The sequence below is a fragment of the Myotis myotis genome, unplaced genomic scaffold (genome assembly GCF_014108235.1).
Source record: "Myotis myotis isolate mMyoMyo1 unplaced genomic scaffold, mMyoMyo1.p scaffold_m19_p_7, whole genome shotgun sequence".
In the NCBI taxonomy this organism is placed as follows: domain Eukaryota; kingdom Metazoa; phylum Chordata; class Mammalia; order Chiroptera; family Vespertilionidae; genus Myotis; species Myotis myotis.
In genome coordinates, this window is record NW_023416379.1 from 91,523,846 (window position 1) to 91,550,550 (window position 26,705).

Here is a 26,705-nt window from a genome sequence, read left to right on the forward strand (position 1 = left end):
GCAGTTTGGAGGCTCGGATTTGCTCTACGTCTTTAGACTAGTGGTTCTCAACCTTGACTGCACATTAGATTCACCTGGGTTGAGAACCACTGCTTTAGACAAATAAGCAAATCATCTAACTGTTGAATCTCAGTTTTCACATCTGAAAAACGAAAATAACAGTACCTACTTCATAGCAGATAAGATAATAAAGTGTGATTGCTATGGAAATTGTACCGAGCCTTATCAAAGCTAGTTCTGGCATCTCCCACCTCTATTCCCTTTCATTCTCTGCCTCTTATTTTCGCCCCTGCCTTATTGTGGGACCAGGAAATTCTTGGAATTGAAAGTTAGGACAGAACTCCAATCGGAGCGAAGATTTGCCGGTTGTTCCCGCCTCCCACGCCTAGACGAACCAATCAGAGCGTCGGAAGAGTGGCGCGAGGCCCCCGCCGCGGGAGCGCGCTCTCTCCTCCGGGCTGCGGCCGGCAGGCCTGCTTTCGCCTCGCACCCCGGCCGCCGGGCCTTGGAGGTGGGGTCCTTCCTCTTTTCTCAACGCTTCAAATCTTGGCGCCGCAGGGTTGAACCGCGGGGACCGGAAGTGTGCACCGCACCGGCGGGTCCCCCGCGAATCGACGCCGGAAGTGGCAACTGCTGGGGAAAGATTCCGCCGCCTCCGCTATGGCGGCCATCCCCCCCGACTCCTGGCAGCCGCCCAACGTCTACTTGGAGACCAGGTGAGGGGGTCGCCTCGGGGCGGGGCCGGCGGAGGCGACTCGGAGCCCGGGCTTGTCTGCGGGGCTCCCTTCCCGGCGGGCTCTCCCTCCTCGTGGAGCGGCGGCCCGAGGGCAGGCGTGGACCGTCGCTGTCCTCGTGGAGCGGCGGCCGCGAGGGCGCCTGATTACCCTCCTCCCACCGTGCTCCGTTCATTCATCTCTTCCTTCAGGCCGGGGACGTAGGAAATGGCACCTGAGGAGACAGGTGGATGAAACACACAGCCGTGCCTTTAGGGGCAGACAGTATAGTGAAGGAGACAGCTGTGCAATGTGGACGGGATGGCCCTGGCTGGTTTGGCTCGGTGGATAGAGCGTCGGCCTGCGGACTGAAGGGTCCCAGGTTCATTTCCGGCCGAGGGCACATGCCTGGGTTGCGGGCTCGATCCCCAGTGGGGGGCGTGCAGGAGGCAGTCGATCAGTGATTCTCATCATGGATGTTTCTCTCTCTCTCCACCTCTCCCTTCCTCTCTGAAATCAATAAAGAAATATATTAAAAAAAAATAAACGTGGACGGGATGAGTGTCACAGTTGTGACGCCATGAGTCTACAGTGTTAAGCAGGAAGAAGCACATTTGCTCCACCATCAAATGTGATACAGCGGAGCGCCAGCCAGCTAGTGCCCTGCCCCAGTGCAGACAGAGCATCAGTTAGTTTAATCCTCCTAGCAGCTCAGGCCCTGCAGGCATTACTCCACCTTCTCTCCTCCAGCTTTAGCAGCGACATGCCGGAGCTCACAGGTTAAATGGCGTGGCCTCATTTGGAGCCTGGTACGTCCGCCTCCCAGGCTAGGTTCCCTGGCCTCATTCATTCCACTGCCTCTTTGGAAAAAGCCCAGAGCGACCTTTCCAGAGTAGGACACATTACCGGACATGACTTCTTACTGCTACAGCACCCTAATAGTAAAACGTCCTGGTCTGGCATTCAAGGTGATGTTTTTCCTCTGGCCTTCTCCTACCTCTGGCTACACTTTCCAGACCCCCATCCGTAGCCAGGGTCCAGCCTCATCCCTCTGCCTTCCTTCTGCTCTTGTCTGTGCTGCTGTCCACCAGAGCACAGTTCTCTCAGATGCTGCTTTTGCTCCCAGGCCATTTCCCCCACCTTCTTATCTGGCAACATTCTCCTTCAGATACCAACTTGAAAGTAATTTTTGAACTCAGCTGTTAACATATTTTTAAAAACTATAAAATAAATCTAAAATTAAATCCAGGCAGTGTAGAAGTGTATAGAAAAAGCAGTGAAAGCCACCTCTCATGTAAAAAAAAACACTTTTAAAAATGTGTTTATTGATTTTTAGAGAGAAGAAGGAAGAGGGATAGAGAGAAACATCATCCATTGGCTGCCTTCTGCACACCCCCTACTGGGCTCGGAACCCGGGCATGTGCCCTGACCAGGAATCAAACCGGTGACTTCTTGGTTCATGGTTGACACTCAACCACTGGGCCACACTGGCCAGGCTAAAAACATTTTTAATAGTTTGTTGAATGATCTTCCAGACCTTTTCACATAAACATCTCTCTTTTATGTTCTATTTTTTTTTTGACAAAAATAAGATCATATGCTCATACTGTGTGTATGTTTCTTTTCCTGTAATTTGCTGTTCTTTCACTCACTAATATATACAGTCTTCCATAGTATGAATGTCTCATATTTTAGTCATTCCCTCTCTGAAGGTCATCCAAATTGCTTCTTGTGTTTTGTTATGACAAATATCGGAATGAACCTCTTTGCACAATTGTATCCTTAAGAACTTTAGTCATTTTTTTCTGTAGAGTAGATACTTAGTTGAAATTGCTGTCAAGAAGTATGCACATTTCAGTATTGTATAGGTACTTCCTGATTGCCATTCTAAAGTTATTATCTGTATTTAAAAAAAATACCCATCGGAATGTAAGCTCCATGAAGGGAAAGCACCTAGATCCGTGCCTTGCCCAGAGTAATTGTTAATCTGTGCTGAATATTAGTAACGTGAAGGATGAATTGCCAGCAGAAAGCTATGTTCTGGCACTTACCACATATACAGCAGGTCCTCGAATTAAGGTTCCTTTCAGTGTCCTTCCGTGATAACGATGAGGGGAAAAGATTGCTATCCAAGGCCACTGTCTCTGGAGTTTGCATGTGCTCCTCATGTCTGCCTGGGTGTTTTCCCAGGTACTCACCTCCCAAAGATGTGCACATTATTGAGTGAGCATGTCTCAATGGGTCCTAGTCTGAACAAGTGTATGTGTGTGCGCGCAAGTGTGCCCGGATGGAAGGGTATCCTGTCCAGTTTGGTTCCCACCTTGTGCCCTGAGCTTCTGGGATAAGGCTCCAGCCACCCTAGACCCTGAACTGGAATAAGCAGGTTGGAAAATAATTATTTTAACTTGTTTTTATTAATCTTCCTTATGTGTATATATAGCTCACATTTATTTCAATGTAAAGTATTAGAAGTGTTTGGGCCTTTTTTTTAAGAAATTTGGTGATGTTCTTATGATCAGAAGTATGCCACAGGGACTTACCTCTTATTTGTATCCACTAGCCTCTGGTAAAATTTATTTCATTATACATTCTTTCCCTAAAAATCAGTTTCCAAGAACCTATCTACAGTATAGAGTGTTTACTTCAGTGGTTCTCAACCTGTGGGTCGCGACCCCTTTGGCGGTCGAACAACCCTTTCACAGGGGACGCCTAAGACCATCGGAAAACACATATATAATTACATATTGTTTTTGTGATTAATCACTATGCTTTAATTATGTTCAATTTGTCACAATGAAAATACATCCTGCATATTAGATATTTACATTACAATTCATAACAGTAGCAAAATTACAGTTATGAAGAAGCAACGAAAATAATTTTATGGTTGGGGGTCACCACAACATGAGGAGCTGTATTAAAGGGTCGTGGCATTAGGAAGGTTGAGAACCACTGGTTTACTTGCAGTGTGCTTGGCACTGGGTATTCAGTCTGTACAGAGTTGACCGCGTTCTCACATTCCTGGAGTTTAAAGTCTAGGTGAGAGATGGAGAGGGGAAGGCACCTGGCCTCCATCTTTTCCTTCTTCCTTTTCCTTGGCAGTACTTCAGCGGGGGAGGGCTCATCACATTCGGTAGGTATAAAGGTTTGAAGTCATCAGGTTTTGCCTTTGTTGCAGCCCCTCCTAAATACACATAAACTGTACCTTTTTCCCCCCATTAAAGTATTTATGAATAGGTACTGTATTTCCATGGTTCAAAAATATAAAGTTTAAAAAAGATATTCATTGACAACCTTCCTGTCTCCTATTTACCCAGTTTCCACCCCACCCAGAAACTTATAATAAATATGAATTCCTGATACTTTAATGTCTTCCTTTAAAAATATTATAAATTAAGTGTAAGACTTTTTTTTTTTCTAATTTGGGGGTTGGTTATATTAATTTCTGGTAATCAGTAATAAATTTTTAATATATAAGGCATTAACATTTTAGTTGTCCACGGTTGTGTTCATGTTATTTGCCTTGCATTGTTTTCCTTGGTGAGGATGGAGTCTGATGTTTATCACAATTTCATGGCTCACAAGTTTGAAAATGCAGAGTCCTGGAGCAGTCCATGTCATTCCTATCTGCTGTGACCTTGTTCTTGACTGGAGCCTCCCGCCCTCTTCTGTCTGCAGCATGGGGACCATCGTGCTGGAGCTATACTGGAAGCATGCTCCAAAGACCTGCAAGAACTTTGCTGAGTTGGCTCGTCGAGGTTACTACAATGGCACCAAATTCCACAGAATCATCAAAGACTTCATGGTCCAGGGAGGTGACCCAACAGGGACAGGTACAGTTAAGCCAGCATTAGTTTCTGAAGTTTCATTCTGTTGTAGCTGTTGTGAGGCAGCCGGGCTCTCTTCCACGTGCCGGGGACTGGGTTAGTGATTCGGGTGACTATTGCTGTCCTGCTAGCACACACCCTCCCCCAAACACACGTGGGGAATTGACCAGAAACTAATCTGGACTCTGGGCTTTATAGAGTTTCTCATAACTTCCATGTATTGCTTACTAAGAGCAAATAATATTATAGTAATGTATAGTGTAATCTACTAATCCGAAGTAAAGGAAGACATTTTCAGTGTTGTGAGAAAAATAGAATACTGGGTTGTTTGATTAATTTGTTCATATTGAACACCTGCTTTGTGCCAGGTACTTTTCTAAGCTCTTGTGTAGCCATGAACAAAGAAAAAAAGTTGCTCTCAATAAAGCAGGAAAAGGATGTGGGGATGTGATTTTAATAGCAAAGCCAGGAGAAGTCCTCTCTGAGTAGATGCTATTAATGGAGCAGAGAAGCGAGGGAATGAACTTTATGACTGGAGGAAAGAGTAGGACCAGATGCCCTGAGGCAGGAGTCCATGTAGGATTTTGTAGGGCATGGTACAGACTGGATTTTATTCTGAACTAGAGGCCCGGTGCACGAAATCTGTACACTGGGGGGGGGGGTGTCCGTTCCTCCCCCCCCCCCCCTCAGCCCGTCCTGTGCCTCGTAGTCTGGGAGCCCTTGGGGAATGTCTAACTGACGGCTTAGGCCCGCTCCCCACCATTAGTGCTGCCGTGGAGGCGGGAGAGGCTCCCGCCACCACCACTGCATTTGCCAGCTGTGAGCTTGACTTCTGGCTGAGCAGCGCTCCCCCTTTGGGAGCGCACTGACCACCAGGGGGCAGCTCCTGCATTGAGCATCTGCCCCCTGGTGGTCAGTGTGCATCATAGCAACTGGGTTCTGTGGTTCGGTCGATTTGCATATTAGCCTTTTATTATATAGGATAAGATGGGAGCCATTAGAAAGTTGTGAGCAAAGGAATGACATGATCTGATGTATGCTTTAAAATGCTCGCTTTGGCTGCTGTTTGGAGAACAGATAAAGGGGCAAGAATGAGAGCTGGGAACCTGTTAGAGGGCTGCTGTAGTCATCCAGTCTAGAAATATGTGTTGGACAAGGCTGGTAGTGGAGAAGGTGGTGAGAAGTGACTGGATTGAGGTTATGCTTTGATGGAAGTAGAGCCAATGATATTTACTAAGGTTGGATTAGGGGGTGGGTGCGGGTGTGAGAGAAAGAGATGATGACTTCAAAGTTTTTTACTAGTATTTAGTAAAGTGGGGAAGGCTAAGACAGAAGCGTGTTTGGAGGGGGAAGATTAAGAATTTGGTTTTGGTTTTGGACACATTAAGTAGAGATATTGAATAAGTAATAGGATAAGAGTGGGAGTTCATGGAAAGTTCTGGAATTGAGGTATGAATTTGAGAGTTATCATCATTAAATGGGATTTATTAGCACCAACCTATGATCCAGGAGGTTGGGGTTCGATTCCCAGTCAGGATACATGCCTGGGAGATAGCTAGATAGGTAGGTAGATAGATAGATATGGAATAGCCTGGCTGGTGTGGCTCACTGGTTGAATGTCAACCCATGAACCAGGAGGCCATGGTTTGATTCCCAGTCAGGGCACATGCCTGGGTTGTGAGCTTGATCCCTCGTAGGGGGCGTGCAGGAGGCAGCCAATCGATGTTTCTCTCATCGATGTTTCTATCTTTTTTAAAAAAATATATTTCATTGATTTTTTACAGAGAGGAAGGGAGAGGGATAGAGAGTTAGAAACATCGATGAGAGAAACATCGATCAGCTGCCTCCTGCACACCTCCTACTGGGGATGTGCCTGCAACCAACGTACATGCCCTTGACTGCAATCGAACCTGGGACCTTTCAGTCCGCAGGCCGACGCTCTATCCACTGAGCCAAACCGGTCAGGGCTGATGTTTCTATCTTGCTATCCCTCTCCCTTCCTCTCTTTCTAAAAATCAATATATTTTTAAAAATATATAGGAAAGTAGAAAAAAAGAACAAAAATTACTCTGAAGTATACCTCCTAAAGATTCCTAACCACATTTAACTGTTTCCCCAATATCTCACCTCTCAGTAATCATCACTGTTGACTTTTGGTGGCCATTCTAGACATCTTTCTTTTCAGATACCTAGTTAAAAGGATGAGTGGATGAATAACTAGCTAAATGGGAATAATTTAGAGATTAGGCTATGTCCCGCATGCTATTGCTTTTTACCCAAAAGGTATTGTATTTAATTTTGTATACATTTAACAGAAAAATTGACTTCCTGCTGTGAGAGATGAGGCAATTAGTACTTAAATTTCTACCCGCCCCTGTTGATTAGGAAAAGCTCAGTTTTGCATATGCATACCTCCTGTGTTGGGAAAAACCCAATCCTTCCCTCCTGTTTCTCCTTTGCTTTTACATATTCACACAGAACACTTCACTCTGACACTTGTGTCGCCAAATATATAGTAATTTTCCTTATGACAAGTAATTCTCTGCGACACCAGCCAGGTGTCCTGCCATTTAACTTAATTCTGACACTATCTACCTGGAGACCATGTCATATCCCACAGGTTAAGGGCTCAGTCCCACAAGACTGTCTCTCTCCCCACACCCACACCCACACCCACACCCACACCCACACACACCCCCACACCCACACACACACTTCAGACCACAAGCCCAGGTACAAGTATCTACTTCAGACCAACTGGCTATAGGTGGGAGATTCCAATGACACCCTCCTGCAGTTTGATTATTTTGCCAGAGTGGCTTCTAGAACTTGGGGAAGCACTTACGTTTACCCATTGTTGGAGGATAATGGTGAAGGATACAGATGAACAGCCCGATGAAGAGATGCATAGGGCGAGGTCTGGGAGGGCCCGAGCCCAGAGCTTCTGTCCCTGTGGAGGTGGAGTGTGCAGAGTGTGCCACCTTCCTGGTGTAGATATGTTCGCTCACCTAGAAGCTCTTCGAACCCTGTACAGGCATGACCAATGAGCTCCATTTCCAGTCTCCCTCTCCTCTCCGGAGAACTGGTGGTGGTGGTGGTGGTGGTTCCTCGGGGCGGGGGGAGGGGGTCTTTCTGGTGACCCCATCAGGAGCCCACCCAGAGTCACATTATTAGAACTAAAGGTGCTCCTAGCGCTCTTACCACTTTTGAAGGGTTTTAGGCGCCCTGTGCCAAGAATCGGGAACAGAGACCAACTTATGTATTTTCAGTGATCTCAGACCTATCCTCCCTCACTCCCAGTTTTTGTTTTTGTTTTTCCTTGTCGGAGTTTATAGCATTTTCCATTCTACACCCACTTGGGTTCTGCATTTCAGAGGGTCCGGGGCTCACCACTAGGTTCTTCTATTCACAAGTGCTAGCAGGTAGGATTTCTCGGCGAGCGGTTTTTATTGCAAGGGCCGGAGGCTGTTACATTTTTAACTAGGTCATGGTTGAGAATTTCTGCCTGTTGCCCTTATACTTGAAAAAGACCATGACTGGGTGTGCTCTTCCTGGGCTACACTCATTCCCTCAGATCTTTTTCTGAGGGAAATAGACATTCTATTCCATCACCTTCAGATTTTGAACATGGCTTTGAAGAATACTGAGATCAGATTTACTTCTTCCTTCAATTCAGGGAAATTTTTTTGATTTATGTTTATGAATTTTTTCTGTTATACTTATTGGATTTTCTATTTCAGGAAACTAATTCTTTGTTTCATCACCTTTGCCATCACATTTCTTTTGAGAGTCTGAGATGATGTTTTCCCATATTTTTTGCATCCACTGAAATAATCTCACACCTTTATTCTGTCGCGTATTCAATTTTTAGTCATGTCTATTTTGTTCTTTCCTGCTCTGATTTATTTATTAGTGCTGTATTGGTGTCATTTGGTTCTAAATCTGTTTCCTTAGTTCTGCAACCTTTTCTGTTAATTTATTATCTTGTCTTTGAACTTGTATTATTGGATTCTTATTGACGTATCAGTAGCTTGAGACAGCCACGGAGAAGCCCTTCTTGGATTATGTTTTCTCACAGACTGAGTTCCTGAGGTGGCCCAGGAACTCAGGGTCTCCCCCCCCCACCCCGCCAAGATGGCCAGTGCTGGTCCCCCCCTGCCACTCCTGAGCACTTGTGGTGTATGAGGCAGCCCATTCCGTAGTTTTTCAGGGCTGCTCGCCCACGTCCTCTGATGGCTTCTCAAAATTGCAGGATTCTCTGGGTGACACTCCTCCTTTCTTGATTAGGGAGTGCAAGCAGACAAGTTTTTCCTTGCTAACTCTTCAACATTTTTGGAGTAAGTTTGTGTCTTTTTTCTTATTTGGTTGATGCTGGTGAAATTTTTGCCTTTTAAGTTTGAATTTTTTGTGTGTTTGCTTCATCAGGTATTGGAGGGAAAAGGGCACATTCTTTATTTAAAAGTGTCCTGCCAACACTTTGATGCGCTTCTTTCCTGTCGTCTTCTCTCTTTCATTGTTATGAGATTAAAAAAATATTTTTGGTAATCCTCGCCCGAGGGTATTTTCCCATTGATTTTAGAGAGAGTGGAGTGGAAAGAGGGAGAGAGAATCATGGATGTGAGAGAGACACATCAATCGGGTCTAGGGACTGAACCTGCAACCCAGGTATGTGCCCTTGACCAGGAATCGAACCCTCAACCCTTCTGTGTGCAGGCCAACACTCTAATCACTAAGCAGCACCAGCCAGAACATTATGAGACAAAATTTTAATTCATGTCAGCAGTGAACAGAGAGAGTCAATGATTAGGGTAAAAGAATTAGAAGTGACTCAGATGTGAGTTACTCATGCCAGAGCTTCCATATATTTCTGTAGTTCTCAGTCCTTCATAATGTCACATTTCCATGTTGTAACTTTAATGAAATTGAATAGCTCAAAAGATTTCCAAATAATTGCATCCAACCTCAAGTATAACGAATGATTGAGCTCAGCCTGCTGGCAGGTCTGTGGTTGAAGGCAAACAAGAGCTTGGTCCTCCTGGGTCACTAGTTTGAACTGCTAGCTGATTAGGTAACAGGTTTTTACTAGACATCTCAGGAGCGCAGCATGGTATTGTGGACCCTTCAGCAAGTCAAATACCTCTTCCATCTCCTCCTGTGACACAACCCACCACCTCTCCACACCTGGAACCTATTCTTTCCAGCGTCGTTCTGATACACCTTTTCCAGATGTTTTCTCAATTCATATACCCTTTGACTTCCTGCTTCATTTTAAACCATTTTTCTTTCTTTAAATTTCCTTTAGTGTAATAACTTTATGCTATCTTTTTACTTAGCCCTCTGAATGCCTGATTTTTTTATATGTTTACTTTATTTTATTTTAGAAAGGAAGGGAGTGGAAGAGAGAGAGAGAGAGAAACATCATTGTGAGAAATGTCAACTGGCTGCTTCCCGCATGCACCCAGACCAGGGATCAAGCCCGCAATCTGAGCATGTGCCCTGATCAGAAAATGAACCAATGACCTTGAACCGACAACCTTTCGGTGCATGGGCTGATGCTCAACCAAATGAGCCACACTGTCTAGGGCTCTGAAGGTCTTTTACCCGTTTCTACTAACTTCTGTTCCTCTCCTCCCTGTACGTCATGGTACCCTATCCAGTGCTTCCTTTTGCTTCTACTGCTCTGTGCTTAGCCTCACAGGGCTCACTGGCTGCTGTGATTGCATTGATTAATTATGTGCCGATTATGTTGTGCGTCACCCTCACTCTGAGTTCATCTCTCCACTTGCTCCAGGAACACCTGAAGTGTAACATGTTGACAGCAAATTCATTGTTAATTTTATTCATTTGATGAATATTTGCTAAGAGGCTGCTGGGTATCTTGTGCTAAGGCCTGTGAGGGGTACACAAGCATTAGAAGCCAAGGCATATTCCCCTCCCACCCTTTTTTTAAAATCCTCACATGAGGATATGTTTTTATTGATTTTTGAGAAAGAAGAAGGGAGAGAGAGAGAAACATTGATCATATGTGCCCTGACCAGAATCGAGCCGACCACCTTTTGGTGTACGGATGACGCTCCAACCAACCAAGCCACCTGGCCAGGAGAGAAGTCAAGGCATTGTTCTTTTCCTTGCAGAGCTCTTTGTCCAGGAAGACAAGATATTCATTATGAGAAATATCTAGAAAGAACAGTATAGTCAATGAGAGGCCTGGTGCATGAAATTCATGCACTGGGCGGGGGGGGGGGGCGATCCCCTCAGCCTGGCCTGTGCCCTCTCACAGTCCAGGAGCCCTCGGGGTATGTTCGACTGCCGGCTTAGGCAGGAGAGACTCCCGCTACCACCACTGTGATTGCCAGCCATGAGCCTGGCTTCTGGCTGAGCGGCGCTCCCCCTGTGGGAACGCACTGACTACCAGGGGGCAGCTCCTGTGTTGAGCATCTCCCCCTGGTGGTCAGTGCGTATCATAGCAACCGGTTGTTCCGCTGTCAGGCCAAAACCGGCTCTCCGACATCCCCCGAGGGGTCCTGGATTGCGAGAGGGTGCAGGCCAGGCTGAGGAACCCTACTGGGGCACAATCGGGGCCGGGGAGGGCTCCAGGGCATGTCCGGCCTGTCTTGCTCAGTCCTGATCGGCTGGACCCCAGCAGCAAGCTAACCTACTGGTTGGAGTGTCTGCCCCCTGGTAGTCAGTGCAAGTTATAGTGACTGGTTGAGTGTTGACTGTCTGCCCCCGGTGGTCAGTGCATGTCATAGAGAGCGGATGAGTGGTCTAGCATATCAGCATATTACGCTCTGATTGGTTGAACGGATGACCAGACACACTTAACATATTAGGCTTTTATTATATAGGATATGCAAATGTATGCAAGTGTGCTGTGGATTATTATATAACATAGGTTGGAATAATCTACACTAATAAAAGACAAAGATGCTAATTGACCGCACTTTCCCTACGCCCTAAGCCATGCCCACCAGCCAATCAAAGCGACTATATGCAAATTAACCCAGCCACAGAGCTGGAGCAAGCTGGAGGCTTGGTTGCCCCAGCGATGGAGGAAGCCAAGCTTCCCGCCAGCCCTGAGCCGGCTAAGGCCTCTGCTTCTGGCAACAAAGTTTCAATTATAGAAGACAAATAAATCCCAGATACCTGCTTCCAGCCAGCCTCCACTGGAAGCTTGGGTGGCTGGGGGCTGTGGCCAACCTGCAAACAGCCATCAGTCACTCATCCAGGCTGGCCACACACTCATGGGGTGAGGGTTCCTGCTGGGGGGCTTGGCCAGCCTACAAATAGCCATCAGCCCCTTACCCAGGCTGGCCAGGCACCCCAGCGGGGACCCCCACCCTGAAGGGGCTGTGGCCAGCCTGCAAACTGCCATCAGCCACTCACCCAGACTGGCCAGGCACCCCAGCAGGACCCCCCCACCCTGAATGGGATGTGGCCAGCCTGCAAACTGCCATCAGCCACTCACCCAGACTGGCCAGGCACCCCAGCAGGACCCCCCCACCCTGAAGGGGATGTGGCCAGTCTGAAAAACAGCCCTCAGCCCCTCACCCAGGATGTCCAGGCACCCCAGTGGGGACCCCCACCCTGAACGGGCTGTGGCCAGCCTGCAAACAGCCATCAGCCCCTCACCCAGGCTGGCCAGGCACTCCTATATAATAAAAGGGTGATATGCAAATTGACCCTAACAGCAGAACGACTGGGAATGACTGGTCACTATGACACACGCTGACCACCAGGGGGCAGATGCTCAATGCAGGAGCTGCCCCTGGTGGTCAGTGCGCTCCTACAGGGAGAGCTATGCTCAGCCACAAGCCAGGCTGACAGCTTCCAGTACAGCGGTGGTGGTGGGAGCCTCTCCTGCCTCCTCAGCAGCGCTAAGGATGTCCGACTGCAGCTTTGGCCTGCTCCCCACTGGCAAGTGGACATCCCCCGAGGGCTCCTGGGCTGCCAGAGGAATGTCTGACTGCCAGCTTAGGCCTGATCCCCCAGGGAGCAGGCCTAAGCCAGCAGGTGGTCATCCCCCGAGGGGTCCCAGACTGCGAGAGGGCACAGGCCAGGTTGAGGGACCCCCCCCCCCCAAGTGCACAAATTTTTGTGCACCGGGCCTCTAGTTAATAATAAGAGAAAAAGTACAGTGGAGTGGGATTAGAATGGGTAGGGAGCATATTTGAGGTGGGCCTTGAAGGAATGTAGAATTTTAACTCTTGGGAGGACAGGGAAGGACATTTTGGATTTCGGAAGAAGAAGGAGTACAGAGTGGACACACAAGTAACAGAAGCATGTAGGATGTGAGGGAGAGCCGACCACCCCAGGTGTCACGTCTCACCCGCTGGACTGGCTCTGCGACATAACCCAGCCACCTCGCCACACCCGGAACAAATGCATATGGTGTGATATCTAAGGCCCCTGAGCTGCATGCTTAGGGGACAGTAAAGGAGCAGTGTGGGGCAGAGTAGGAGATAGCATGGGGGGTAAGAGGGCCAGTTCACGGAGACCCTCCAGATGGGAGTTCAGATTTGACCTAGCACCATTCAGGGACCATTTGGAACTCTTAAGTCTGGAATAAAAAAACGATGTGAGGAAATGTAATCCAGCCATGGGATGTGGCGAGTAGTTTAGTGTGGGGCAGTGGTCGGCAAACTCATTAGTCAGCAGAGCCAAATATCAACAGTACAACGATTGAAATTTCTTTCGAGAGCCAAATTTTTTAAACTTAAACTATATAGGTAGGTACATTGTTATTAACTTAATTAGGGTACTCCTAAGGCTTAGGAAGAGCCACACTCAAGGAGCCAAAGAGCCTCATGTGGCTCGCGAGCCGCAGTTTGCCAACCATGGGTGTGGGGTGAACAGGAGGTTGTGGCCCAGTAGGCTTGGGGTTGAGTCTTGGCTCCACCGGCACACTTATTAAATGTAGACTAGTTATGTGACCTTGCTGAGCCTTCTTATCTATGAATGGGGAGTGTGGTCATATGCACCTCAGGAGGTTGTTGTGAGTAGTAAATGAGCTGATCTTCATCAAATGGTTTGCACAGGCTTGATACAAATAGGAGTGCAAAAAAGTTTAGTTATTATTTATTTTGGTTGTTAATTCATTTAACAAATGTTTGTTAGACTCCTACCGTGGTCCAGGCATCGTTCTAAGAGCTGGGGACACAATAGTGAATAAGAAAGCCGTGTGGCGCTCACTGTGGTGTGAGAGACAGACAATGAGCAGATAACTATATAATATACTGTCAGGTCATGACAAGATATGGAAGAAATAACACATAAGGGGGTAGAGCAGGTATTCGCAACCTTGGCACTATGGACATTTTGGGCTGGATAAGTCTTTGTTGTGGGGGATGGGGGCTCTCCCGTGCATTGTAGGATGTTTAGCTGAATCGCTGACCTCAACCTGCTAGATGCCAGTAGAACCCCTCACTGTGACAACTAAAAATGTCCCCATATATTACCCAGTTCCCTAGGGGGCAAAGTCATCCCTGGTTGAGAACCACTGGATAGAGAGTGAGGGAGGTGCTGTTGTGGAGAGTGTGATGAGGGAAGACCTCTCGTCGGATAAAGTGCATTTGAGCAGAGTTCTAAATCCAGGGAAGTAGTGAGCTCTGAGACTGCCAGGGGCAGGACACTCAGAAGGAGCAGTAGTCAGAGCCTTAGACCAGGCTGTGCTTGGCCAGAAACAGCCCAGAGGACAGTACCTGGAGCAGGTGAGTGAGGAGAGAGTGGCAGGAGGTGACTTTGAAGGTTAGCCGGGTCCCTGATCATGGGGTGTCTTGTAAGTTGTGCTGAAGACTTTGCTTTTGTCCTAAGTGTTGAAATGTCACGGGAGGATTTTGAGCAGACCACTGCCACACTGTGACTTGTTTTTAAGGGATCCCTCTGCCTCCAGGTGGAGAAGCGACTGGTGTGGAAAGGGAGAGGCAAGGTGACCAATTGGAAGCTTTCATTGTCAAAGCTAGAACTTGTAGTTTGGACCAAGGTGATCATGGTTCTGTGGGTCCTAGTCCTCTGGAAGCAGATGCCAAAACAGAGTTAGGCATGGAAGAGCTTTATTGGGGTAACACCTGTGAAAGATAAAGGGGTGAGGGAGTAAGGGCTGGGAAGGGAGTTCTTCACACATCCGTGCAGGCCTCACACTGTGAAAGGAGAGCAGGCAGAGGAGAAAGCACCAGCAGAAAAGTACGAGGAGCCGCCAGTGAGGTGGGGTTTCAAGAAGGGTGACATCAGCTGTCAGATCCTGCTTATGGATCAAGCAAGCTGAGACCTGAGGGCTGGCCATTGGGTTCAAGGGCGTGGCAGTCACTGATGACCTTGACAGAAGCAGTTTCCTTGGAGTGGTGGAGGCAAAAGTCTGAATGGAGAGCATTCAAGAGGTAGGAGAGGAAGTGGAGACACCAAGTGAGGACAGCTTTTTTGAGGAGATTTTTCTGTGAATGATATGCAAGACAATGAGGAGATACTAGGAGATGGAGTTTTTTCTTTTGTTTGCTTTTTAATGTGGGAAATATTCATACCATGTTTTTATGCTGTGGAATGATCCACTAGAAAGAAAAATTGATACAGGAGAGGGGGTAATTGTAGCTGCAAAGTTCATTGCAGGTAAATGGTTTGTGGTGGTGAGATAGATGAACAATTTATTCATACTGCATTAATAACGGAGGAAGAAAGATGTAGGAAGAAACGGTAAGATGTAGGAAGGGAAGTGAATTGAGCGTGTGAGCATGTGAAAGGTCTCTTTTGCCTTTTTCTCAGTGAAAGAAGAAGGAAAGTTACAAAGAGCAAGGAGCAGTGAGGGATGGTGAGATTTGAGGACGGAGGAACTGAAATAAACCCAAAATCACGACTTCCTTTTGCCTCTCACGGAAAATGCTCAGGTTCGCTCAGTTAAAGGGAGCCCATCGTGGCAGATACTACTACTGTCTGTAGAACTTCATGGCTTCCGTGCATTATTTAATTCTCATAACAATCATATGAGACATAAGTACTACTAGTCTTGTTTGCATTCAAGGAAACAGAGGCTTAGAGAGGGTAAGTGTCTTGCTTAAAGTTACCCAGCTAGTAAATGGTGGAATTGGAACCGAAATCTGGATCTCTTGACCCCAAAGGCGAGTGAGGAAGAGAGAACATCTTAAGAATTCAAAGCTTCTGGGAGAACTGCAGCGTGGTTTCCCACGTTGGATCTGGTGTTTGGCATTTCCCGGGTTTCCCTAACAGCAGCTGCACTTGTCAGTTCCCCCTTCCTCCTGTTACTAACAAAGTGGTTGTATCAACTTGGGATGCCATTGGCTACAAGTCACAGAAAACTCAGCCCTAATGGCTTAAACTAAGAGCTTTTGTTTTTCTCAGTAGGGGAATGTGTGGAGTAAGCAGTTGCAGCCATTGGTTCAGCTGCCCAGCAGAGTGCGAGGGACCCAGGCCTGCTGTGTTTCCACTCCACGGTTCTTAGCGTCTGGACTTTTGATCTCAAACTTGTCTTATGTTTGCAAGACGGTTGCTGCTACTCCTAACATCTGCTTTCAGAGAAGGAAGATGGGGAAGAGCTATGGGTGAAAGACTAGGAGCGTGTTTGTCCCTTGTTATCAGGAAAGCTGTCCTTCTCCCAGGAGTCTACTCGGCAGGCTTCTGTTTATGTTAGAAGCCAGAACTGGGTCACCCGGCCACCCCTTGTTGCAAAGGCATCTGGTTGATACGCGCCTTCCTTGTCTCTGAGGTTGAGGCTGGCTGTGACGGCGATGGGGGTGCTCAGAGGACAGCCAGCCTGCAGTGTCTGTGAGAGGTTCCCTTCCCAGAAGAAAGGCTTTGATTGGCTTGGTCCGTCACCTTCCAGTGTGCAGTGCCCCAGACAGAGCTGTCACGTGGGCCCCCTTATGGGCCACTGACTGGCCTCCCTGTGGCTGCTTGGGGCTGGGATTAACCTCGGTCTCACCAGCTGTGGCATGGGAGTCGTGGGGACAGGTAGCAAGCACCATGGTTAGAGGCCGTTCCCTGTGTCTTCGATGCCACTCCAGTTTGTCTGAAGAGGTTTTCACAGTCACTGAGCAGGAGGAGGAAGAAAAGACATCGGGAATCTTGAGGATAAATGTTTTTTTAAGAAGCAAAAAGCACACGTCATAAAGAAAAAGATTAAGGAATTTCAACAGCAAAAACTTATGTGCATCAGAAGACCGCATACAAAAGTGCAAAAAGTCAACTGGAAGAGGGTATTTGCAAAGCATTAGCTGAAAAAGGATTCGTATCCAGAATACTAATCCTAATGATATAATATACATATAAATTCTAAAATGTCAGGCCACTCACTAGAAAAGTGGCTGTTCACAGAGAAGGAAAGCTAAGTGGCCAATAAACTGAAATTATGCACATTTCCTCTGTCAGGGAAACGCAGGTTAAAACCCCAGAAGCGATCAGACGCCTGTTAGACTGACAAATGTTAGAAAGCTGCCAGAGAACCTAGAGCAGTAAGAGGAAGAGAGAGCACTGTGGGTGGGGGTGCACATTGGGGCTCTTCTGGCAAGGTGTTTGGGGAATGGAGTGTCAGAGCACAAGCCACAGCCCTACACGAGCTCGGGTGCCCTGAGTGGCTGTGAGTCCATGTATCCTTCTGAATTCTTCTATCTGGCCCTGGCCAGTTTGGCTCAGTGGATAGAGCGTCAGCCTGCTGACTGAAGGGTCCCAGGTTCAATTCCAGTCAAGGGCACATGCCCAGGTTGCAGGCTCGATCCCCAGTAGTTGGTGTGCAGGAGGCAGCCGATCAGCGATTCTCTCTCATCGTTGATGTTTCTATCTCTCCCTCTCTCTTCCTCTCTGAAATCAATAAGAATATTTTTTAAATAAATAATAAATAAATAAATTATCCTATCCGATTACATCAGGGCTGGTTCCTCCTCAAACCCTGCCTGCCCACTGTACTAACTGTTGGGAACTTAGTCCAAGTTCCTCAGGTCAGTTCTTGGTGGTGGGGCAGACAGAGACGCCACGAGAGGTTGTGGGTGTATAAGGATGAGTCTTCATTGCAGAAGCCAGTGGCCACAGAGCCATCAGACAAGAACAGTCCTCACAGCAAGGTCCGTACAGGCAGGCAGCCAGACACCGGCTGGTGAACACATACCTTTCCCACAGAAGCAGCATCAGTCTCTGTCCCCACAGTCATTATCTGAGCAGCCGCACGCTGCCTTCTAGACTCACCGCCTCCCATCATAGCGGTACTTGAGCTCTCCGGCTCAGCAGCTTCTCCTGCCTCTCCTGCCCTGCTGCTCTCTCTCTAGCACACTTCTTCTCACACTTCATCTTAGCTGCTCTCTCTCCATACTCCAGCAGACTAGCTGGTCAGTAACCTACTTTTATACTATGTAGACAAAGAAGGCTTTGTGCCAGTAATTACATCAATCTTATTGGCTACTGACGGGCACAGTGTACCATGTGTCCTTGCACCCACTCATGGTATCTTGGCCTGATTAGGAGTCCCAGGCTCCGAGTCCTTGGACTTTCCAATTAGGCTCATGCCCAGAGCGCCGTTGGCCATTCTGGTGTACTGATAACAAGGCCTCTGTGCTCCCATGGCTTTGACTGTCCGGGGACCTGGCGTGCTTCCCACATGGAGTAATGGTGAAATAGTCTGATTGTGACCCTGCATATATACCCCCAGCGAGCTGTGGTCTCTGAGAGGTGCTGCACTTGTTTGTGGACCATAAGAGAGTGGTTATTACAGTGTGTTTTGTAATAGGAAAACATTGGGAAGACCCTAAAGAGCCATCAACATGAGAAAAGATAAGATCGGTGTAATCACACAGTGCAATGAATATTTCAGAGAGCTGCACGGAACAAAGTGCATGACTGTGACTGTGGTGAACAGAAAAAAGCTAATTGCAGAAGACTGCGTTATAATACACTTCTCTAAACCTAAAAACATGCAGAACAACACATTTTTAAGGGATGCATATATACATAGTAAAGAAGAAAATGCATGGAAATAACAAACTGCTGGTCAGAATAGTGGTTCCCTGGGAGAGTGGGGGTGGAGGGAAGCAGGGTGTGTATGCATGGGGTCTAACTGATTTGCCACATTTTGTTTCTTAAGGGTAAGATGTTCAGTTGTTTGTCATATTATTTGCATTTTCTTATATGGATGAAATACTAAGTAGCCTATATAATAAAAGCCTAATATGCAAATCAACCGAACAGCGGAACATACGGTTGCTGTGACTCACACTGACCACCAGGGGGCAGATGCTCAGTGCAGGAACTGCTCCCTGGTGGTCAGTGTGCTCCCACAGGGGGAGCGCCGTTCAGCCAGAAGCTGGCCCACGGCTGGTGAGCGCAGCGGCGGTGGCGGGAGCCTCTCCCACCTCCACCGCAGCACTAAGGAGCAGCGAGCCGATCAGTAAGGAGCAAGGGGTTCCGGACTGCGAGAGAGATGTCTGCCTCTGGGCTTCGGCCTACAGGCGGACATCACCCGAGGGGTTCCGGACTGCGAGAGGGATGTCTAACTGTGGCTTCAGCCTACAGGCGGACATCACCCGAGGGGTTCCGGACTGCGAGAGGGATGTCTAACTGTGGCTTCGGCCCACAGGCGGACATCACCCGAGGGGTTCCGGACTGCGAGAGAGATGTCTGCCTCTGGGCTTCGGCCTACAGGCGGACATCACCCGAGGGGTGCCGGACTGCGAGAGAGATGTCTGCCTCTGGGCTTCGGCCTACAGGCGGACATCACCCGAGGGGTTCCGGACTGCGAGAGAGATGTCTGCCTCTGGGCTTCGGCCTACAGGCGGACATCACCCGAGGGGTTCCGGACTGCGAGAGAGATGTCTGCCTCTGGGCTTCGGCCTACAGGCGGACATCACCCGAGGGGTTCCGGACTGCGAGAGAGATGTCTGCCTCTGGGCTTAGGCCCACAGGCGGACATCACCCGAGGGGTTCCGGACTGCAAGAGAGATGTCTGCCTCTGGGCTTCGGCCCACAGGCGGACATCACCCGAGGGGTGCCGGACTGCGAGAGAGATGTCTGCCTCTGGGCTTCGGCCTACAGGCGGACATCACCCGAGGGGTGCCGGACTGCGAGAGAGATGTCTGCCTCTGGGCTTCGGCCTACAGGCGGACATCACCCGAGGGGTTCCGGACTGCGAGAGAGATGTCTGCCTCTGGGCTTCGGCCTACAGGCGGACATCACCCGAGGGGTTCCGGACTGCGAGAGAGATGTCTGCCTCTGGGCTTCGGCCTACAGGCGGACATCACCCGAGGGGTCCTGGACTGCGAGAGAGATGTCTGCCTCTGGGCTTAGGCCTACAGGCGGACATCACCCGAGGGGTCCTGGACTGCGAGAGAGATGTCTGCCTCTGGGCTTAGGCCCACAGGCGGACATCACCCGAGGGGTCCTGGACTGCGAGAGAGATGTCTGCCTCTGGGCTTAGGCCTACAGGCGGACATCACCCGAGGGGTCCTGGACTGCGAGAGAGATGTCTGCCTCTGGGCTTAGGCCTACAGGCGGACATCACCCGAGGGGTCCTGGACTGCGAGAGAGATGTCTGCCTCTGGGCTTAGGCCTACAGGCGGACATCACCCGAGGGGTCCTGGACTGCGAGAGAGATGTCTGCCTCTGGGCTTAGGCCTACAGGCGGACATCACCCGAGGGGTTCCGGACTGCGAGAGAGATGTCTGCCTCTGGGCTTAGGCCCACAGGCAGACATCACCCGAGGGGTTCCGGACTGCGAGAGAGATGTCTGCCTCTGGGCTTAGGCCCACAGGCGGACATCACCCGAGGGGTTCCGGACTGCGAGAGAGATGTCTGCCTCTGGGCTTCGGCCTACAGGCGGACATCACCCGAGGGGTTCCGGACTGCGAGAGAGATGTCTGCCTCTGGGCTTAGGCCTACAGGCGGACATCACCCGAGGGGTTCCGGACTGCGAGAGAGATGTCTAACTGTGGCTTAGGCCTACAGGGGGACATCACCCGAGGGGTTCCGGACTGCGAGAGAGATGTCTGCCTCTGGGCTTAGGTCTACAGGCGGACATCACCCGAGGGGTCCTGGACTGCGAGAGAGATGTCTGCCTCTGGGCTTAGGCCCACAGGCGGACATCACCCGAGGGGTCCTGGACTGCAAGAGAGATGTCTGCCTCTGGGCTTAGGCCTACAGGCGGACATCACCCGAGGGGTCCTGGACTGCGAGAGAGATGTCTGCCTCTGGGCTTAGGCCTACAGGCGGACATCACCCGAGGGGTTCCGGACTGCGAGAGAGATGTCTGCCTCTGGGCTTAGGCCCACAGGCGGACATCACCCGAGAGGTCCTGGACTGCGAGAGAGATGTCTGCCTCTGGGCTTAGGCCTACAGGCGGACATCACCCGAGGGGTGCTGGACTGCGAGAGAGATGTCTGCCTCTGGGCTTAGGCCTACAGGCGGACATCACCCGAGGGGTGCTGGACTGCGAGAGAGATGTCTGCCTCTGGGCTTCGGCCCACAGGCGGACATCACCCGAGGGGTGCCGGACTGCGAGAGAGATGTCTGCCTCTGGGCTTCGGCCTACAGGCGGACATCACCCGAGGGGTGCTGGACTGCGAGAGAGATGTCTGCCTCTGGGCTTAGGCCCACAGGCAGACATCACCTGAGGGATCCTGGACTGCGAGAGGGCGCAGGCCAGGCTGAGGGACCCTCCCACCCCCTGGGGCATGAATTTTGTGCACTGGGCCTCTAGTGTTGAATAAATGCTTAAAGGAGAAGACAGAAGAATAAAAGGACTTGGGGAGTAGAGAGTTTAGAAAGCAGGTCTGTGCCTGTCTCTGCTGTATCTATACCAGGCCAGGCACATAGCACATTTCTGACAGCAACATCGTCGGCTTTGTAAGTGATCCTTTGTAAGTGACATCTGTGCATCCTGCTCTGCACCAGAGAGCTCTTTCATCGCTCTGCCCCCCAACCAGGGCTCCCCCGTTCCACATGCCCAAAGGAATGTTTTGATTGGAATTATTTGTCTTGATGACATTTGTTACAAACCCTACTGAGTGGGTTTAGGTTATGAAAATAGCATGTTATGGGTAAATGTGCTGCAGAGGCCCAGACTCGCTGCCGTTGGTCAGACTGCGCCTAGAGCGTAAAAAGGGGCTCGGTGCTCTTTGATCTCCTTCGGATGACTTTGCACCCAGGCTGCTTCTGTGACCCCTGAAATCCCCTTCTTGCTTGTGGAGCCATTTATGTGATGGGTTTCAGTGGCCTTGACGTTTCATTCTTGCAGCCCCGGCTTGCAGGGGTCACGCTGCCAAGGCTCAGTCGCGGGTGGACAGTCGGCTCCTGAGCATTCTCCCCAGCTGGCTTGTCAGGCCCGGGTGTGGGCTGGACCGTTTGCTGCCCTCTCCTCTCCTCTCATCTTCAGCCCTAGCATTTCCGCTAACCACCCCTCCCCGCAAACCTCAGACAGGAGCCTGGACTCCGTAGTCAGAGAGAACATACTGGCTACGTTACAGCTGTTTGGAGGTACACTGGCAGGTTAGAATTTTTGGAATGAATTTTTACATAGTTTAGTCCAGAAGCGTAGGTAGCCTGGGCCAGGTGGGAGGCTTCCTCTGAGTCTGTTAGGAATCACCCCCGTTCCTCTTCGCAAAGAACTCGGGGCTCTGACAGGCTCCCTGTGGTGGAACATCCTAAAAGGTAAAGCAAAGGATTTTCACCATGGAAACACCATGGCCCAGGCCCGGGGCCTGCGGGGTGGGCATGGCGCTTTCACATCTACTTTCCCAGCAGGCTGACTGCAGGGAGGGGCGCTCCCTGGATGCGGGCTGTTTTCTGGCTGCCGGGCAAGCAGAGTCAGCTGGTAAACCCAGTGTTCACGGTTTGTCTTGGCTGGTCAACTCGGAGAAACCAAAGTACTTCAGTACGGCAGATGGTTGAACATATCACTTTGTTCTAACAACAAAACCTGGGTGTCCAGCACAGCACCAAGCTCTGCAGACACAGTATAACTACCTGGTGGTGGTGAGGTCACTAGCAAATCATTCCCAACCCCGTGTTTCTTCATAGTCTCCTTCCAACACACTGCCGCTCCTTCCTGCCAGGTTGCCCCTGACCACCGTTCCTGTTTCTCCTTAAGCGAGATGTCTTTGACTTATTTTTCTTCATCTAGATGAAGGGAAATAGCTTTCAATTCATGTGCCATCGCTGACCCATTACAAATGGCTGCTGGAGGTTTGGGTCCATTGGGAATCGGGCAAATCTGAGCTCAGCAGGAAAGTCTGATTGATTAGCAAAGGGTTAGGGCTTCGGCGTTCCTGTCTGAATCCTCATCAAAACGTTAAGAATTTAACAAATATCTTAATTCATCAAACTATGAATGGTGATTATAGATGGTTAGATTATAGGGCACTTTAATGTTCTTTTGATAGTGTTCTGTGTTTTCTACATTTTTGACAGCGAACATGTATAACTTTAATAAGCGAGAAAAACACTGTTGGTGTTATTTTGAAAAGAAATGTCTTACCTGAGTGAAACCAATGATTGGAACGTGCTGGGTAGTGCTTGGTTCTGCTGAGGGCTGTGTGGCTGCAGCACACCGGCCGGGGCTCACTGCTCCCTGCCTTTTCCTTTCCTCCAAAAATCCTGATTCTGGGCCTAGTTCTTGCTGAGAGGGGGGATGTGAGACTGGCTGATTGGCTTCTCGTCTTCCAATGTGGCAGGTCGAGGCGGTGCGTCTATCTATGGCAAGCAGTTTGAAGATGAACTTCATCCAGACTTGAAATTCACGGGTAAGTATGTAATCTGGCTGGACTGGGTGAGAGGGAGGGTGGATTTTGAAGGTTCGTTCTTTTGGCTGTGATTCAAGGTGAAAGCCTGGCATGGTGGCACGGTGCCATGTAGCTGCCCGCCGCGGCGCCACAGAGAGCCCTGGAGGATTAGAGAGAGTGGCGCCTCTCAGCATCCTGAGCGATTCAGAGTGCTGGTCTGAGTGTCTAGACTCTGCTTGCTGAATGTTGCTCTTACACTATAGCAACACAAAAGCTTCCGCAGAGAAGCAGGAGACCTTGCTGGATTTTTAGGGGAGGGGCAGCATAGCCCAGTGGTTAGTGGGGATCATCATGGACAGTGGCTGGGGAGCAGGTGAAGAGGCTCAGGTGGTGCAGCTGATGGCCTCTGTGCAAAGGCAGAGAGCCTGCCCCGGGGAAGGGGGATTGATGAGAGAGGCCAGAGCAAAGTCTGGCTTCTTTTCATCCCTGCGATGGTATAGCAGCGCCAGGTTGGAGCCGTGGGGGTTTTTCATCCTCTTCCCTCTCTTCCTTTTCCCACCAGGGGCTGGAATTCTCGCAATGGCCAATGCAGGGCCGGACACCAACGGCAGCCAGTTCTTTGTGACCCTAGCTCCCACCCAGTGGCTTGATGGCAAACACACCATATTTGGCCGCGTGTGCCAGGGTATAGGAATGGTGAATCGAGTAGGAATGGTGGAAACAAACTCCCAGGACCGCCCTGTGGACGATGTGAAGATCATCAAGGCATACCCTTCTGGGTAGCCTTGCTGCTATCCAGGTCTTCTGAAATGGCCCAGCGAACCGGTTTCCGGGTGACCTAAATGACACACCTCTGAACTTCATTTTGGCCTTGTGAATCACGGAGCCAAGGAGGCCTGGGAGCTTGGGTGAGTCAGAGGTAGAAGTGTATTTTAATAGGATGCTTCTTGTCGCTTCTCCCTGAGCCTCGGTTGACAGGCATTTCCAGAACTGCCCATGCATGACCACACTGCGTCTTGTGTGCCTCTGTCTGGTACCCTTGGGCAACATGAGGCCAGCTCTGCCATTTCAGGGTCCAGCCAAACTTCTTTCTGCGAAGATTTATATTCTGGCCTGCATTGCAGCCTTCGGTGGCTGACGGCCACAGAATTCAAACCACGCAGTGCCTGTCAGCCCTCTGCACTCTGCACACCCTTTTCAGTCCCCTACATTTGTTCTTCCTGGGAATGTCTGCGTCGCTATATATATTTCCCCCTCAAAAGCAGAACATCAACACTGCTGTTCCTGACACTTAGACATCCCACGCAAAGCCACACTGGCTGTTTGCCAAGTGAGAAATGCATCCAACAATCAAGTGTCTAAGAAGGTGTCAAGTGGGGAATGCTAATGTGTAATAATCAAGAAATGAATTTACTAAAAGGAAACAGAAGCGTTGACCATTTTTTGCCCAGGAAGGAGTAGAAATCTAGTGAGCCTAAGAAAAGACTGAATTCTTCTCATAAAGGAGAAGTGCCACTACCTTTTTTAAAAAAAAACAAACCTAAGACTTTAGAGAAACCGAGATTTTATATGTTAAGGGCCTTTTTTTTGTTTGTTTGTTTTTTAATCTTTCTGTATTTTTTAAGGAGATTATGAGAGAAAGGAAGTTAATAGCTGTGTGATACATAGAAACTTCCTAAATAAAATGCCATTGATGGTTGAAATTTTTGCTGTGGTCTGATTTTAAATATTGTATGAGGTTCTATGAGCCATTTTAACCTCTGAACCACCTCAAGTTGTATTTTAGGGCTCATCTTCAAGATTTCACATCATTGTAGGTTTGTGATCTCCAGGGGACTTCCCCCGTTCCAGAGCAGGTCTGATTTAAAAAGGCAGAAACGAAGAGAGAAGTTAGGTGATCTCGATGAGCAAGTCTGAGTGAGGGGGATTCGCTGGCGATTACCAGGTGGATGTGCTGAGACCTGAACTGTCCCTCAAACTAACAAGAGATACACCTGCCTGTCGCAGGGAGTGTGTGTGTTGTGGTATTGACTCTCTTAAAGTGGTAGCTCCTTGATTGAAGAGGGGCTTGTAGTTTCAGTATGTTTCCTGCTCTCTGAATTTTGGAAATGGTGATTTATTCTCTGGAATGACCAAACAAGGTTCTAGTCCTCAAGTGTTCCCCATATTCGACCTTTCCCCATCCTCCTCTCAACAAAAAAAGGGCCCTCGTTGGTTTGGCTCAGTGTATAGGCAGTGGTTCTCAACCTGTGGGTCGCGACCCCTTTGGCGGTCGAATGACCCTTTCACAGGGGTCGCCTAAGACCATCCTGCATATCAGATATTTACATTACGATTCATAACAGTAGCAACATAACAGTTATGAAGTAGCAACGAAAATAATTTTATGGTTGGGTCACAACATGAGGAACTGTATTTAAAGGGCCCGAAGGTTGAGAACCACTGGTATAGAGCATTGGCCTATGGCAGCCGTGGGCAAACTACGGCCCGTGGGCCGGATCCTGCCCGTTTGAAATGAATAAAACTAAAAAAAAAAAAAGACCGTACCCTTTTATGTAATGATGTTTACTTTGAATTTATATTAGTTCACACAAACACTCCATCCATGCTTTTGTTCCGGCCCTCTGGTCCATTGTGGCCCTCGAGTCAAAAAGTTTGCCCACCCCTGGCCTATGGACTCAAGGATTCTGGGTTCAATTCTGGTCAAGGGCACATGCCTGGGTTGTGGGCTCGGTCCCCAGTAGGGGGCGTGCAGGAGGCAGCCAATCAGTGATTTCCTCTCATCATTGATGTTTCTATCTCTCTTCCTCTCCCTTCCTCTCTGAAATCAATAAAAATATATTTTAAAACAAAAGGAACACTCAATAAAAAACAATGTAAATGACTTTTTAACTTCCCAGAGATGGTTTTGGGGGGCAAAGTACTGTTTTGGGAAGTTAAAAATACATTTCTTTCAGCCTGGACTGGGCAGACATAATTGGGTCCACCCCTAGAGCAAGGAATAAGACACTCGTCCAGTTACCTCCCAGAATTACAGTCCTGCAACTCCCGCTTCCACCAGGTCAGGGAGCGGCAGAAACCCATTACCGCTGCTTTGAAAAGGAGAGTGGGTTGTGAGCACACCTGGGAAGAGAGGGGCACAGGCACAGCTCCTGTTTCCGGGGTACGCCAATCATGTGAGGTGATCACGCGTGAGTGTGAACCAGTCTTCACGAAGGCGGTGACCTCAAAGAGAAACTGGAATTGTTCCACAATTTCCGAGATTCTGCCAGTAGGCAGAGATGTAGGAATTTCTGTTTCTGTGTAAAGGGAGCTTGGTTAAGGGAATCCTGATGAATCCCTGTGTCCTGTGAGTGTCCACACCCTCCTAGGATAAGTACAGTGAGGAGAAGTCTCATAAGAGCGGGTGTGCTGGGAGATAGCCCGTTTCAGTCACATCTCAGATCGAGGCAAGCTGGCTT

General features: G+C 49.1%; 1 protein-coding gene across 1 annotated transcript; it reads left to right on the plus strand.

Annotated features, from left to right (window-relative positions):
• Positions 1-421: 421 nt before the first annotated feature.
• PPIL1 (peptidylprolyl isomerase like 1) lies at positions 422-24,947 on the plus strand. Its single transcript, XM_036317558.1, has 4 exons — positions 422-716; positions 4,392-4,546; positions 23,197-23,265; positions 23,807-24,947. The coding sequence occupies exons 1-4, from the start codon at positions 661-663 to the stop codon at positions 24,025-24,027; spliced, it is 501 nt and encodes a 166-aa protein (XP_036173451.1). The 5' UTR covers positions 422-660; the 3' UTR covers positions 24,028-24,947.
• Positions 24,948-26,705: the final 1,758 nt, after the last annotated feature.